Source organism: Cinclus cinclus, chromosome 3 (assembly GCF_963662255.1).
Source record: "Cinclus cinclus chromosome 3, bCinCin1.1, whole genome shotgun sequence".
NCBI lineage: Eukaryota > Metazoa > Chordata > Aves > Passeriformes > Cinclidae > Cinclus > Cinclus cinclus.
In genome coordinates this window covers 94909973-94927205 of record NC_085048.1, presented here as the reverse complement: position 1 = coordinate 94927205, position 17233 = coordinate 94909973, and the positions used below count along the sequence as shown (strand labels likewise).

General features: G+C 43.8%; 1 protein-coding gene across 1 annotated transcript in view; it reads left to right on the top strand.

Annotated features, from left to right (window-relative positions):
• Positions 1 to 3547: 3547 nt before the first annotated feature.
• Positions 3548 to 17233, top strand: part of CAPN8 (calpain 8) — a 29435-nt gene continuing 15749 nt past the window's right edge. The window contains exons 1-6 of the mRNA XM_062489322.1: positions 3548 to 3784; positions 5978 to 6047; positions 13844 to 13962; positions 15041 to 15174; positions 15425 to 15593; positions 16444 to 16527. Of these exons, the coding sequence (XP_062345306.1) occupies positions 3548 to 3784; positions 5978 to 6047; positions 13844 to 13962; positions 15041 to 15174; positions 15425 to 15593; positions 16444 to 16527 (813 nt within the window). The remainder of the gene's footprint in view (positions 3785 to 5977; positions 6048 to 13843; positions 13963 to 15040; positions 15175 to 15424; positions 15594 to 16443; positions 16528 to 17233) is intronic.

Below are 17233 nucleotides of genomic sequence, written 5' to 3'. Positions count from 1 at the left end.
GTGAGGTGTCAGAAAGACCTGGGTTATCCTACAAAATCCAGCTTTTCTTCCCAGTGCTGAACGGTCGCTCTGGATCAGCCAAACTGGTGGAGCTTCATGTGTGGGGTGCAGGCATTACCTCTGCAGGACATCATCTTCCTCCTCCTCCTCCTCAGGCACCAACAACTTTATGGTTTTTATAAAACAACCAAGCAGGATCAGAGCTAATTTCAGATGTGTTTCCCAATAGGGAACCTGCCAGGCTGCAGCTTGCGGCAATCCTTCTTTCCCCAAACACTTGGATAAAATATTGCAGCCTCTATAACAAGAACCTTAGAGACAAACATTTAGGAACTTTCATAGCTCCCGAAGGTCTTCCCATTGATAATCACATCACTTTTACAGAACTAGGATGGGTAGGAGCCCATACATCCAAGATATTATGGGAGGCAAGCTCTCAGTACGAAACTGATCTGTTTTCATGCTGCAGGGTCTGCTGTACAGCGAAGCAGATTTCATCCTCGTTAGCCAAGTGCTGCAGTACAGGACAGCCCTCTAATTTTTCTCTAAGGCACTGTATCAGAAATGTGTCTGAAACTGCTGGGTAATTGGCAATTATTTTCTTCTGAAGATTTCCCCATAAACAGAACAGTCCTGACTGCATGGAATTTTCAGTCCCTGCTTTGAAAGCCATGTGATGTGTTTTTCTGGTTTAATTTGTTCCTTCTTACTCCCCTCATCCTCTTGCTGTCAAGAAAAGGGGAGAGGGAAAGGAAAGCAAGTAGAGCCAGGTGAAAATATTTAACTCCCAGAAGCAACAAAAGAATCATTGTTATAACTATTAACCCCAAGGGTTAATGCCACTTCAGTAGCAGCTTTTGAGTCATGAGGAACTTTAGAATTTTTTTCCTCTTATAATACAACTGTTGCTGTAGTCAACAATAGTCTTCATCATCTCTTCTTCTTTATATCCTCTAGATGGTGCTTGTGTATCACATTCTACACAAAATAAATCATAAATCATGCTGCTGCTAATCAAGCTTGGAAAATGGATTTGAAGTGCAGTGACAGATCACTCGAATCAAATAGCTGTGGTGGACACACTGGGTGGCCACCTGGTCCAAGCTTCCCCCAGAGAAAAGGGTTGTCCTGAGCCTTTTTCCAAATGAGAAAACTAAAATTAATTATTAAAATTTGATTGAATTATAGAATGGTTTGTTTTGGAAGAGACCCTAAATATCTTGTTCCAGCCCCCCTACTATGAGCAGGGGCACCTTTTACTAGAATGGGGTGCCCAAAAGCTCATCCGACCTAGCCTTGAACACTTCCAGGGATAAGACATCCACAACATCTCTGGGAAACCTGTTCCAGTGCATCACCATCCTTACAGTGAAGAATTTATCTTTAATGTTTCATCTAAAGCTCCCCTCTGTCAGCCTGAAGATACATTCCCATTTGCCTTATCACTACAGACCCCATAAAAATTCCCTGTCCAGCTTTCTGGTAGCTTCCTTTAGGACCAGGAAGGTGCTCTAAGGTCTTCCTGGAGCCTTTTCTTCTCCAGACTGAAGAACCCCAGTTCTCTCAGCCTGTCTCCACAGGGGAGGTGCTCCTACCTTTTGTCTGTCTTTCCCTGTTACACTCTGGTGATGCACAAGGGTTCACCCCTCCTGTGCCTGCTCACATCTAGTGGCAACTGGAGTTACTGAGCACACAGCATATCAAGTGTATGTCTGAAAAGGTACATGGAAAACAAAATACTCCAATTTTTCAAAATTATCTTTTCCAGTTGCTTGAGCACCATGCTTTTCCATGAACAACATTGCCAAATTTGCAGCTTACAGCAGTCGCAGCAAAGTGGGGGCATTCCTCCCATTTCCCACAGGAAGAGGAAATTTCAGCACAGGGCACTGATGCAGGATGGGGAAAGAAAACAGTATTCTGCCTCATGAGCAAAGAAAGTTGGTAGCCTTGAGTGAGTCTATTTGTCAGGAAAACAATTCCTCCCTGGAAAGAAAATTCCCTTGCCTGAACCTTTTGTTATTCCACTCCTCACTCTGGTTCAGTACACAGACATGCCATGGAAGTACTGAAATGCAACAGGGATAAAATGCTGGCCACCCTTTTCCTTTATTCAATTTCAACAGAATTAGTTTAATTTTGGGGTAACTGGTACATTAGTTCCCTCAGCCCAGCCTTCACTGCCTGGAAGTGACCAAGTCATGTTATTTCCTCCTTTGCATTCACTCTCTTCAAATATTAGCAGACAAGCAAGCTGGCTAGCCTCTCTTTGGGCTCCTTATCTCACCAGGTTTTATTCTTCAAAAAAATCTCTCTTCCCTTCCCCACACCTTCTGTCTAAATTTACCTAGAGGTAGTCATCAAACATGCTCCTTGGCAAACAGGGTTACTGTTTACCCAGCTCTCAGCTGGACATGGGCGGCTTTGCTGGGGAATCCCAGCCATGACACAGGATGACAGCAGAGAGCACCTGTGCTCCACGGAAAATATTTCCTCCTTCAGTTCCTAAACCTACAAAGGCAACCACCTTGCCAGGGAGGTGTGGACCCCTGTGTCAATACAAAATGGGGTTGCTAGGATAAAAACGGAGTTTTTCTCCAGCAAGAACAGGAACCGCTCTTTCCTAAGGTCTATAAAGCCTTTTGCACCCAAGGCTTTCTTTGTTTTCTGCCTGTAAATATTTTATATGCAGGAAACACCACCAGAAGACTGTAAATAAGATGGGTAATCTCTCAGTTGCTGAGACCCTGTTTTTACAGATGCCGACATTTTAGTGATTTCTGCCCAAGGTGACATTGCAGAGGGGTAGCAGGGCTTACCAGCTTCCCTGTTGTCTGGTGGAACAATTTCCCATTTTTGGCCTAGGTCATGCTCCTGTGTTGCATCCTTGCCCTCTGCATGTGGCCAGCCCTAGCTCTGTCAATGTCACATCTCTTTTCAATAATAAATTAAATTATAAATTCATACTGCTTTGAGAGTACCAGAGAGAGGGGTCTTTTTAAGAAAACTCATAGTTTCAGCCAGAAGTGGGTTCAATTTTCCCTAGCTTTAAAACTCCATGGCATCTCCATAGCCATGTAAGTTGTAGCAATAGATATCCAGCTCCAGTTTTTGTAGCTGCACAACCCTCCAACAGCATAGAGTCCAATTTCAGAAGGAGGAAAGGAGTCTTGAATCATATTCACCTGGGTTTTTAAAGGACTGATCCTTAAACCTGATTTCCAGCACATGGAATGCACACAACCTCTTTCCATCTATTAACAGGTGTGCCTGCAAGAAGTTCTCCCTGACTTCTTCCTAAAAGAATACTTTAAAAAAGGGACAACAAAGAAAGCAAATACCATGGGAGTAGCAGCAGGCAGTGCCCATAATCCCAGCCCGTCTCTCCGGTACATATTTGCTCTCCTGGTGCCTCTCCCTCCAGGGCTGCTGGAGCACTGGGGCAGTCCTTGGCTCCACCCGAGCCTGCTGCCTGCCCATATTCACCTCCTCTCTTTGCCCCAGAAGCAAAGGCAGAGCTGCAGCACACACTGGCAGGGTGGGGAGCATGTCCAGGGTCACGGCGAGACTATGCCAGGAACGAGCAGCGGCGGATGGGCTCGGATCCAACGGGAATGCCATCAAGTATTTGAAGCAGGACTATGAAGCCCTGAAGCAGCAGTGCCTGCAGAGTGGCACGCTGTTCAAGGATGAAGAGTTCCCAGCCTGTCCTTCTGCTCTGGGCTACCGGGACCTGGGACCATATTCCTTCAAAACTCAGGGGATAGTCTGGAAGCGCCCCACGGTAAGAGTGCTCTGTGACTGCCTCTTGCACTAAAAATCAAATCTAAACCAAAGCCCAGCTGAACATCCAGGTTAAATCACAGCTGAGCTTGAATATTCACTGCTCCTCTATGTCTTTTTTCATAACTCTATCTTGCTTTACTTCCATGGCAGAAGCAAGGTTGGAGAGGGGGGGTAGGAATCATTTTCCAAGCCCATTATAAAGCAGGGAATCCTGTAACTGCTTCTGGGCACCTACTTCATGGCAACCTGCTTTCTCCCTATCCACCCCAGCTTCAGAGAGCTACAAGTCCAGGGTAAAATCCAGAGCTGGATGCAAAAGCCCCACATATATCCAGCCAGACCATGAGCCACCCCAGGAGCCATCGACTATCATTTATAACAGCACCCACATCAAGGTCTTGCCACTGTGCCCCTCTGGACGTCAGGCTAATCCCTAAATAAAATCCTCTGCCTCACTTCAAGCTGCCTGTAACAGTTAAATAGCAATAGTTAAATGGAAATGTTATTACCTAAATGCATATATCCTAGAAATGGCCTCTGATTCTAAGAAAGTAATTTTCATCAGCAAAGATTAGATGATGATTTTTTTTTTTTAAATCACAAGATCAGGGCTTCAGAGATTTTTCTGCACTCTCATTTTTCAGTCATTTATTTCTGTCCCCACTTACTTCTCCTTTGTAGTCGTAGAACATCAATAAATAAAAAAAAAATAGAAAAAAGGAGAAAAGGGATTCCTCTCCCCTCAAATTACTTACCTCCATCTGGTGGAAGAAAGGAGAATGAGAAAAACAGAAAATTTTGAGGCTTTATTTTTTTCACCTGAAAAGTGGAAAACAGAAACTTGCAGGTTTAGCAACTCCAGGTAACCCTGTTTATCCATCACTCTGGTACCTGATGTTACCTCAACAAATACCATGGATGTGTTTCTTGGCTTTACCTGTCCTTGGAGAAGATCAGCCTTAGAAAACTCATTAAATTAGACTCGGGTTTCTCATATAAGAACAATGTTGAGCCTGCTGCAGTCAGAGACACAGCCACAAGCACAAGAGGCTAAGGAGTAAATGAGGGCTGAGATCCAACAGGGTTAAAAGCCCCAGCCCTGCCTGCCAGAAATCAGCCCGTGGGACCCCTGAGGGGGAACTCAGCTTGTGTGCAAGGTGCATGTGGCACTTGGGAGTGGCTCAGGAAGGACAGGTATCTGGGTGAGTAATAAGTCATATGCAGCTGACTGACACCAGCTCCAGCACTTTGGAGAGAGAAGAGGAAAAAATTACACAAAACCTTCTTCTGTGTGGTGGGTAACCCACTGCTGGACCTCTCTCCACTGGACAGAAGCAAAAGGATGTAGCTGAAATGATTCCTATTGGAGAGAAGATTCACAAACTGGCTCTTCATCGTATACAAGAAGTCCTGGGTTGTGTCTGTCTCTCCACGGGATACTCAGAGCTGACAGCTGCTGCTCTTAAGGAGAGCCAGTGACTGCCTAAACTGTCCTCAACCCTGCTTGCCAAGTTAGGCTTCCTTTAAATTGCTCCTTGCTGCCATCCAGAAGCTCATGGAAAATTCTCAGAAAAACAGAAAAGGCTTTTGTCTCTAGAGAGATAATAATGACTTCCTAATATAGGCCATGAGTTGCTGGAGAGCTCAGAGTTGGGATAGGAGTGACAGCCATTGCCATAGTGCACTTGGCTGGCCCCAAAGGGCCAGGAAGAAAGGGGAGTTGTTGCTAATAAAAGCATTTGTGTGGGTGGCCTCCCAGGAAGCAGGGTCAGGGTGGGGGAACATCCTCCACACTGTTGGCACTGGAAACTCAGTGCAGCTCCGGTGGCACAGGCAGCAGCCACAGTCAAAAACTCATTTGTGCTGCTTGAAACAAAATCTCAGCAAGGTGAAATAAGATGTAAACACTGAGGTGATTTTCACCTCTGTCTCCACAGTAGGAAAATTCTTGGTAGTACCACTGACAATGCCTAGTAGCAAAGGGCATCAGGATTTTCCTCAAAAAAAAAAAATACATGCAGCCCTCAATTTAATAAAGAAATGTGACTTAATCAGACAGAGGACAAAGGATATAATTTTAAAGAAATGTTCAAAGTGTTTAGTAGTTTTTGAATATTGAAACAAGGAACAAGAAAAGGGAACTTTTCAGACCAGAAAGGGTGATGCAAACTTTGAAATCGTGTCTTTCCAGGAGTTATGTGCCAACCCTCAGTTTATAATTGGAGGAGCTACCCGAACAGATGTCTGCCAAGGAGAGCTGGGTACGTACAGTGCTTCTGAATTTTGTTTTGGAAGAAGAGAAAAAAATGAAGCTTCATTTAAAAACTCCTGGTACATGGACCATTTTATTGGCTGTCTCCCAGACATAGTACGGAGGGACAGATAACCAGGAAGAGGACACACATACCAGCACTGCTGCCTGAGACAGGGTATATGTGGGCTTGTAAGAGCTATGTCAAAACTGGAAGACACCAAACTGTCTTCTGGAGGAAGGAAGTAATTATGTAGAACAGAAAACTGGTTTGCTTTTGACCTCTTAAGACAGAGGTGGATGCAAACCTAATTATGGGAGCACTTGCCCTGAGGCAAGAGAGTGGGACACCAGGGAAGTTTTCTGCTATAGCCTAGTGCTTAGATTCTTTTATTTGGGAGGCAGATCGAATTCCTGCCTCAGTTTCGCACAAAACAAATACACAACCAAGGAACAGAGCAGGAACTGGCTTAGTAGAGGGGCTGGGTCTGTGATGTGCCATCAAGCAGGATGGTCCAAGTATGAGTTAGGCGCAAGGACCACATCAGAAAGAAATGAACAGAGAATGTGAACTCTGTCATACCCTCTGCAACAAACAAATTATTCCAAGCCCTTCATGTGGAGCCCTCCTTTCTGCTTGAACAGCATCCATGTAGAGCTGTGAGCAGGGACAGGAGCAACCAGGAACCAGCCACAAAGACAAAAAAAAAAGCAGTGCTGCTCATCTCCCTGAATCAGTGCCTGATGCAGAGGAGGTATCTCTCAGGCACCACTCATCTTCTCCCAGACATCCATCATAAAATACCTCCCTTACCCATTTTTCTGCAGTGCTTGCCTTTGGCTAAACAGAGCTGCTGTGCAAGTGGCCAGAAGGGAGCTGTAAGGGGACTTCATTCCCCCTGGGAGTAGCTGCTGCAGCTGCTGCCTTCCCTGCCTGCCTTGCTGATAAGATCCAGCTGCAGAGGACAGCAGCAGCCAACCCTTGAGTGCACAGAGAGGCAAGAAGGCTGAAACTCTTGTAATGAGAATTTGATAGATTAGACACAGAGAAACCAGCCTTTCTCCCTCCTGTGCTGCTAACTGCAGTGCTCCTGACCTCACTGGTCTTCCAGCACATCCATTGTGCAAATGAGATTGAAACAATTTCTGCAAGTCGTTGGCGATAAATAACACCAGTGCTGCTCTTGTAAACACAGCACTATTAAAGCAATTGCTAAAAATTCCCTGGTGTGTACTCCAAATCCCCAGGCTTGTACTCCAAATGCTAAAAAAAAGATGCCCAATCATATACTTGCTCCAGGATATTTATTTGGTGGAGGCTGGAACAGAATATGGGGAAATCACTTACTGTATTTCAGGAGAATGACTCATATAAGTAGATAAAGTGACATTTCTTGTCATGTCCTATTTGGAAAGTTTCTATAATGGCATAAAAAAATTTAAGAACATACACCTGAAGTAAAACCTCATTTCCCCAGACAGTTTACAAGCTATAGGACTGAAAAATATTATCTGTTCTTAAACTAGAAGAGGCCAGTGCATTATTTGTGTTTAGCCTAGAAACTGAATACAAATACCCTGAGCCCTTTTCTGATTCTGTCACCTGCTGAATATTTATGTGGAGTCCCAGTCCCCTGTGCTACACGGGCTTTCTCTGGAGAGATCAATGCCAAAATCCATCACACAGTGGTAACAGCAGAATTGGACCCCAATACCTCCTGTGAATTTGGGGATGGTGCCTTGCTCTGGATTTTCCCAAGACAGCTTTTAGTGGACAGTAACCCAAAGGCTAGTCCTGAAAACTATCCCAAACCTAGAAGAAAAGTCCCAATATCTGAATCTGATATTATTAGGAGCTTGATTTTCTCTCTCTCTCTCTCTCTCACACACACACACACACACACACACACAAAAATAAATATATATATATATATATATATATATATAATCCAATTAATTTCTGCAAGACTGCTTACAATTTCTTCTAGGACACTGACCCTTCACAAAAAAATAAACTGCAGGCAGGGGACTTCCCTTCTAGCCTTCAGGTATTTGCTTTACATCTCTGAGGCATACTAAGCTTTTCTGGTATTTGATCCAATACTTTGAATATCAAAGTCCTTGTAACTAAAACTGTCATGTAAAACACTTCTATTTGAAACAGACCCTGATTACATATTTTCATAACCCATGTATGTGACTGGGTAACACATCCTTTGGGGAAACAGAACCTATTTTTAATATTATTCTCTGACATGTTTCTTTTCTTTTAAAAATAACATATCAGGTCTGGGTTTATATGAACAAAAGAAACAAGAAAACCCATCCATTAAACTTATTTCTTCGACACTAGATGAATATCAGCTTGGGAAGTTTGATGGGGACTTGAAAGTCTTGGAATGTTTCAAAAGTTCTTTGAACCATTTCTTTTTGATAGCCTAGTAACAACTTGAAATGTAGTCACATAGTCTTAGTTATTAAAGGTGACTTATGAAGTTTTCTTTCTGCTATCTGAATAAGTCAACCCGAGGACTGTTTGCAGAAGTTCTTAAGAAGTAAGTGGCATAAATTTAATTTAAATAATATAAAACGTACTGAAACCCCCTCAGTTTAATATTAGCTTTCCAGATCCACACTATTTATATTCATGAGTTGCCTTTTGTTCTGAATGCCCAGAGGCCACTGCAGGCAGGCAGCTCCCTGGGCTGGGGCTGGCAGCTGGAGGAGTTCCCTGAAGCCAAGGCAAATCCACCAGTTCACACCAGCCCAGGAGCCCACCCCACATGTGCTTTGTGCATGCCTTGTCCTACGGGAAGATCTGGGGGAGATTAGAGGTATCCTGGAGAAAAAACCAAAGCCTGACAGCTCTGAGATAGATCTGATACCTGTTGAGGGAGCCTTTCAAGTGGTTGTAGGCAGGAGAGAACTTAATAGTACTGGGCTTGTTCACTTATTTTGCTGTAGACATTAATACATGGCCCTTCTGACATTCAATCCCATGGGCTCTGGGATATTGGAGATCCTGGTTCTAGTAAATATACCCCACTGATAGAAAAAATACATTCACTAGCAACTCCGAGACCTCAAGGAGAAGAAAACCTGTTCTTTTGCTGGATTCTCCTTTACCTTTCTTTACACAGCTGCAAAGCAAAATTAATTCCCATGGAAAACCTCAGAAAGTCTTCAGAAATCTCAAAGCAGAGGCAACCTGCACTACCATAAATTATAAACTAGTGGGTCAGTAGCTTCCTTTTTGTCTGGTATGCTGCCCCAGGTACTACAAGCTCTGAACAAGGGCTTGCAGCAGACACTAAAGCTGAGAGTCAGAGCTGCTTGGCAATCCAGGAAGCCACAGCACTGTGTTTGGATCCTTTCTGAACACCAGCCATTGCTGAAACAGCAACAAGCCAGAACAGAGTCAGGACAGAAATGCCTCTGTGCTGTCCAGTTACATCCTGGAACCAGACACTTGGACTTTTGCCTAAAACTTACCATCTCTAAGTCAAAAGAGAGTTCAGGTGCTCTGTGTCTAGACACTTTGATGGCAGCTAAACAGAAACTGAGCACAGCTCTGGAGCAACTGAAAAGAATCAAATTTTTCATTTATTTTATGGCCTCTGCAAGTGGAGCATGCTTGGGTAAACATCATCAATACAGAGGAGTCGCTGAGCTGCTGGGTCACCAAGGATTCTTTATTTGCTGCAGCAATTTAATTATCTCTGTAAACCAGGAGCTGCCTGGGTAGCACTGAGAACATGAGCCAACTCAGGACATCTGTGAGCAGCAAAGGATTCTATTTCAAGTGCACTAAAAGTCAAAGTAATTCTCCAAGATCACACACGTGTGTGTATATATACATACACACACACACACATATATATATATATATACACACACAGGAAATAAGAACAGCTAGGCTTCATGTTTAACCTTTCCCCCACAAACTCAAGGTAAGCATTGCTAAATTAAAAGCAAAACCAAAAACATCAAAACCAAAACCAACAAAACCAAAAAACAAACAAGAAACAAACAAACAAACAAAAAAACAAAACAAAAAAGCAGAACAACACCCCCCCCCCCTCCCCCCAAAAAAAAAAACTTCACTTTATTACTATGTCAAATGACTTCATATCCAGAAATCAAGCTGGGTTGCAAACACTGTAATTGGCATTTGTCTGAAACTTTTGTTGATGAAATATGAGACTGAACAGAAGAAGTGATATGTATCCATAAGTGATTCAGCCTTGGAGAGCCAATATTGAGAAAGCTTTTTTTTTCTTTTTTTTTTTTTTTATAGTTGTTTTTATAAGCTAAAATGCTGCAACTTTAAATCCATGCGGTGAGCAGAAATGCTTTTTGGTATTGTCACTTTCCTGACTATGAGCCTATTTGAAATACATTCTAATTAATTGGTCAATTGGACTCTTTCTCTTTCTCAAAAAAAAAAAAAAATCTGTTTTTTATGAATGGAATAAAATAATTTCCTCACAATGTGAAAGGTTACTTATAACTTGCAGCTGTACCAGAAAAAGTTTGAGGGTTTTACATAAGGTGCCTTTCTGGGGAGCTTGTGCTCTTGTACTGTCCTGTAGGCACAACCACAAACTATACCCTGAAACTCGCTGCTGGCAAAATGATATCGAAGTTTGAAAAAGGGAACAGGAAGTGTCAATTTGTACTCTTTTAAAACTAGTCCTATATTATCCACTAGGGCTGAGAAGGCTCATTAATAGGCCAGGATCCCACTATGGTGCACCAGAAGGTAAGAGGCCAACTGCGCTGTTAAGACCCCATCATGGAAGCTTCTGGATGTGAACAGATTCCTACATCCTCTGAAATCAAATATTGCAGGAGCTTGAATGTTGTGCATCTCTGCTCTACAAAGATGCCCCCAGTCCATCTACATTCAGACACATTTCATTTTTATCAAGTTACTGTGCAGCAATCACCTCCCAGCTGGTTCCTTTTGGCTGGCACAAGCTTAGGCAAAGGTATCAGGCCCTGGAAGGAAAGGTTTGGAGGCAGGACTCTGCAGTGCTCAACCGGGGCATGGCTGCTTTTAAGGACAAGCTCAGCAGTGCAATTCTTCCAACACAGATCTTCCCAGGCGTGCCCTGAAATGCTTCCCTGGGAGGTCAGACTGCATTGGTGTGTTGGAGACAGGCAGCAGCACCCGGGTCACTCACTCACTCACTCACTCACTCACTCACTCACTCACTCACTCACTCACTCACTCACTCACTCACTCTCCCAGGTGCTAAGAAGTTAATTCATGCTGTAAGAGAGGCACCTTAAAAGATTTCACGTTGCATTTGGCGTCCTCTTGTCTGAGATTCTGAAATTGTTTAGTTCTGAGGTGGGAAGGAAACAACATATTTAAGGAACCCCTCCTCATTTCACCGAATCTTCTGCCTGACTGTTCATCCAACATACACCATCCTCAGCAAAACCTGCAGTGGTTTCTCACTCACTGGCTTTAAAATACTGGCCAGGATTTTAGGGGAAAATTCCAGTTGTTGCATACTGGGAGAGCACCAATTTGTCACTGCTGCTGTGGTCTCACAGGGTGGAGGGACACAACAGGAACACCAAGGACACCTACCTTGCCACCTTCTCAGAAGCAATCTTCTGCACTTCATAGCATGCCAGGGACTGACAGAGCATCAGAAAAATGAGGATTTCAGTTCTGACTTGATACGGCTTTTCATCTTCCTCCTCTGAAAATCCATTCCCCAGACTTACTACCATTATTTCTACCTCTTCAAGGAAAACAGAAATTATAACAGCTTAAGGCATATGCTGTACCAAGAAAAGCCTCAAAGAAATAGCTACAAAGCAGATCTGAGTGTTCCCAGTCTCATTTTTTCCCCTGCATCTACATTTCCTTAGGAGAGAATGTTCTTAAAGCCTTTTTCCCCCCAACACCTTATGCTCTGATAATTTTGCTTATTTTATACATAAATACCTCAGGCTGAGAGGAAACTTCCAGGCCAGCAAGTTGATCCCTCCTGAGAAGGTTTTTGCTCATAGATGTTCTATAGTCTGAGGCTTCTGGACTTCCTTTTCTATATGCAGAGCATCAGGTTTTCCCTATTTCCACATTAAACATGTCACAATTCTTTTATTTTATCTCCTTCTCTGCAAAGGAAATATTATCTTTCAGCTAAGAGCTCTTACCTCAAACAGCTTTTCTGCAAAGTAGCATTTAACCTACCTTTCACTTCCTCTTCAAACTTCACTTGTATAGGATGAGCAGGACAAATTTTTTTAACCTCTTCTCATAAAAAGTGCAGGTGCATGGGGAAGAAGCAGGCAATCCAATCATTTGTCTGGCCCCTTCCAGCCTGAATGCTCTTTTCTGAATGTGACAGCCAAGATAAGGCAGAGAATCCTGGGGGAAGGCTCAAGCAGCACCTCACATACTAAGAATGGATTTTCCTTCCTCTTGAGAAAGGCCTGAAGTGCCACAACAGGTAGAACTGTATCCTACTGCATATCACGGGTTTGCAGCCAGTGTGATCAGCCAGCTCAGGTGGTCCCTGGCCATCACAGCAAGGACACTCCTTTACAGAGGTTCCTTGAAGCAGCTCATAGGAGCCATCTGGGGACCTCCCTGTGGGTTATGGGCAGCAGGCAAGTCCCTTCATCCTACTTTTACACTTGTATTCACCACGGCATTAAATAACAAATCCCAAGTCAATATAAAGAGTTAACTGCTGCTCTAGGATGTTCAATCTTGCTGCAGATTAAGCTCTTCCCTTGGTTTCTCAATTCCTCTGAAGCAAGAGCTGCCATGCCAATTCCTCCTGCAGAATATACATCCTCCAAAGGAACTATGTCTTGGCGCAGATAATTCTCTCAGGAAACCAGAAAATTGTTGGTACCTTCAGAGCAGTTTTGTTTTGGTAGGCTTTCTGCACATCTCGGAAATAAAACAGAATCACAGAAGTTCCTCCGGCTGTTTGTGGCACGCAAACACCACGAGTCACCGCCTTTCCCAGGGCCACCACCTTCAGTGGGACTCTGAGAGAGGCTCTGTTTACCCAGCCTCCAATCCTCAATAAACAGGTAACCAACCCAGCAAACTGCTCCAGCTGCAAGGCACGCAGCCTCCAGGGAAGGAATGTCCAGAATAACCAATGGGCCAAAGAAAGGACTCGTCTCCTCAAAAATGTCCCAGGAGACTTCAGCTTCCATTGGGTTGCTGGGCAAATCTCTGGCAATATTTCTAAGTTGCAGTTTAGACCTTCAAAGAAAGGGCTGTGGAGGAATAGGCCCACAAATGTTCCTGCTATCCACTGAATCTTCTCCAAAAGATAGGAATTGAAGTCCTTCCATCAACCCAGATCTTTTGCTCCTTCCTGGACATCTCCTCAACCCTTGTCTGCCCCAGATGTGGTGACTTGAGTTTATTTAAAGTACCACAGGTCATTCATTAACTCTGTCCTGCCCAGCCACACTTTGTAACCCACATATCTCTAATGCCTTCTTCTGGCTGTGTTCTTGATCACCTGAGGGCATTAATGAGCTTAGGTAAAGCACATGGTTTTCACAGCTTCATTACAAAATCAAAGCTCAGACTGGGCCATTGAAATTATTACCATGGTCAGCCTCTGAGGCCCAGGATACCTATGTAGTTTGGATGAGTGGAAAATGGACAAAACAGAGAAATAACAGAACAAGAATGGATTTCTGAAGCAAGGCTGAGTCTGGCATAGCTCTTAGTGCTGGCATTTTATTCCAGGTGAGAGTGTGATTTTATGGAGTTATTGATGAACTTTTCTGCCTTGCAATGTGTGTTTTTAGGTGATTGCTGGCTCCTAGCTGCCATTGCATCTCTCACTTTGAATCCAGATATTCTGTTCCGTGTTGTCCCCAAGGCTCAGAGTTTCCAGAAGGACTATGCTGGAATCTTTCATTTCCAGGTACCTGTATGATCAGGGGATGAGAATAAAAAAGAAAAATGCTCATATTTAACTAGAAGCAGCTTGTTTGTTTGCTTGTAACACATGAAATAATCAATAGTTACAGTGTGTATGTGAAATTGATGGGGGAAAGAGAAAGAAAATAGGAACAGAGTTAAATAATGTTAAATGAGAGCTACTCACTGGTGAGGTACTGCTGTCTCACAGCTGCTGGGGCTCTGGGGACTTAGACAGATTTTGCATACTGAGCTGAACCATCAGGCCACATAAGCCCAAACCAAGCTTGGTGGATGCCAGCTATCTATTGAGAGTGAATTCAGGCTGGTGTGGTTCATTCTCCTTCCTCCCTTTCCCTCCCTGCTTTGCCTTTATTTCCTTGCCTGTGGAGCCAGGGTGTTGGGATTTAGCCAGGTTAGGCTCAGGTGGGAGCAGTGTGGATTCACCCTGCTAAAGGAGCTGTTCTGGTGAGGACAGAAGTTTTAGAAGACATACCTAGCCCTCCACCAGGTCACCTTGGAGTGTTATGGTGTGAATTATCTCTCCTTTCAGGAATGCAGCAAATCCTGAAGTAAACATTTTTAGCTTCGAGGCTGAAATTTGCCCCTAGCAGTGTTTCACGAATTTCCTAGTATTTTCAGAAGGGATTAGCGCTATTGAGTGCTTCCACTTTAGATGACCTCTCCTTACAGGCATTTTTACAGGTGTTTTTATTTTTTTTTCCTTCAAGTTTGGGCCTTGAGATAGTTTAGAGTGTCCTATCTCCATGCTGGCTTTGTGGCTGTCCACCATGTAAGCTCAGTTTACATGTTCAGACACTGTTTTCGACGCTATGTACAACAAGATGCCGTTAATATTTCCAATCAGCAGAATTTAATATAGCATTAAGAAGCCTGCTGAACGATTCACAGAGCTGGGAGTTTTTCTCTATTACAAAGGAGATGAACCCAGCATGGGAGTAAACCCTACAGTGGCTTATGCAGTGGAAGGTGATGACAGGTGAAGGGGTAGCAGAATGGTAGTGTGGAGATGTTGTGGGCACACCAGCCCCCATCATCTTTTATTTTCTTCTTTCCCTCAGTTCTGGCAGTATGGGGAGTGGGTGGACGTGGTGGTGGACGACAGGCTGCCCACCAAGAACGGGAAGCTGCTCTTTGTGCACTCGGAGGAAGGCAGCGAGTTCTGGAGCGCGCTGCTGGAGAAAGCCTACGCCAAGTGAGTGGGGTTGGGCAGGGGCTGTGCCCCTGGTGGTGGCTCAGACCAGGGATGTCACTCACAACACCCTTCATTCTAAGGCAGCCTGCCTCCCACCCAGCATTTACAGCTCCCTCTGGGTCCATAGAGGATGATGCCAACTGTATTTCAAGGGGTTTGGATTCTCTTGCCTGAGGTCGCCTTGATGACCAACCATTGTGCTTGCAGGTGGAGATGGATCCTTGTATAGCTCTTATAATTTCTCCCCCAGGTTGAATGGCTCTTACGAAGCTCTAGCAGGAGGGTCCACTGTGGAGGGCTTTGAGGATTTTACTGGAGGCATCTCTGAGTCCTATGAGCTGTGCAGGGCTCCTTCAAACCTGTACCAAATCATCCAGAAGGCCCTGAGAGCTGGATCATTGCTTGGCTGCTCCATCGATGTAAGAGGTTGACAAAGCTTGACTCTCCTTGCTCCTCTTCTCTGGGCTTTGGCCCATACTGTGACAAAAGCCCAGACCAATGTAAGATGTAGGTAGGAAGGTCTAATATAAGAGAAAAATTAAATTAATGTGAGATCTTCATTGATCAAAAACTTTGGACAAGGTTCTAAATAACCAATGCTCATAATGTCTTCCTATTTACATGACAGCATGCGATAATATTTAGAACTATGAACAACCTACTAGTTTTCTAGAACTCCATTCTCTGAATATATTTACTCATTCAAATTTTGTGTGATTTCAGCTCCAGACACTCAACTGCCAGAGGCAAACTCCGAGTCACTTTGTTGTAGCCTGTAGTCTGATTCTGGCTTTGGTTTTCAGTCCTAAAGATTAGTGACACCTGTAATACAAACACTCTCAAGTTACAGATGATGTTTGAACATGTTTTGGAAACTTCACGCCCTTCACATCCTGTTTCATTATCCTGTTTGCATTGAGGCATATAGGATTACCAGAGTTCCAATTTTGATATACTGGATCTCGACTGAGACAGGCTAGAGCTAAGTTCATGTGAACATGTCTTTGCAGGTGACTGGGTCTGTCACCTGAGCTGGGAATTTGATTTAGATTTAGACTTCATTGTACATTCTTGGAATTCTTCTGTGCTCAGACTATGTATTGTATGCTTTTGCTGTGGATCTCAACTTAATTGAATATACTATGCATCAAGAATATTGGTATTCATTGAGCACACCACTTTGGATATTTTCCCCCATATTAATCTGCTTATGATAGCTCAGTGCATACTCAATATATAATCATAAATATGCATATTTTATTGCTCCAGATAACTGCTACAGCTGAGATAGAAGCAATCACAAGTCTAAAGCTGGTAAAAGGACATGCTTACTCTATCACTGGAGCAGAGGAGGTAAGCCAGCCTCTCTGGGGCCATCATGAAAACCAGCTTGGGGTTGCAACACTGCAGTGCCTTCAACTTTCTGATGCCTTTCAGTGACTGACCATAAAAATGCTCCTAAATTATACACATTCGTACAGAGAAAGGGAGTATGTGTAGTACACAGGTCAGAAGCTGTGTACAGGCAGTGGTGTGGAGCACACTGGGCAATCTGCCACTTGTATGGTATCAACAAAGTGTGGAGGTGGGCCAAGCTGTTACCAAAATTCAGGGTACAGAAAGGAGCAGCAGGAGAGGAGGCAACCATTCCCCACATGTTTATGTTGTGTGAGGTGGGATTGAGCACTTGCCCAGTCAGAGCTGATGGGAAAAGATTAAAAGCCTCTTTGATGAACTCTGCTGTGAGTCTCATCTTGAGAGTGAGCCCCAGGTATTCCTGCTTCTCTGAAACTGGAATCATTACACAGATGTCCATGCCAGATAACCTCCTTCCAACCTTGCTGTGTTGTGCAATGTTTCCTGCTTTTGAGGATGTAGATATTCTGCTGGTTTGTAGCTGGTGATTTTCCTTGCAGGTTGCTGTCATTATATGAAATAGAGAGTGCTGCAGCTAATGGCTCACTTGGTGGCACAGGATAATGTAAAATAAAGGTGGAAGGCATCTAGGTGTCTTTTTAACTATTGCAAATTGTAATGGACTGTATCACTCAAGTACAAA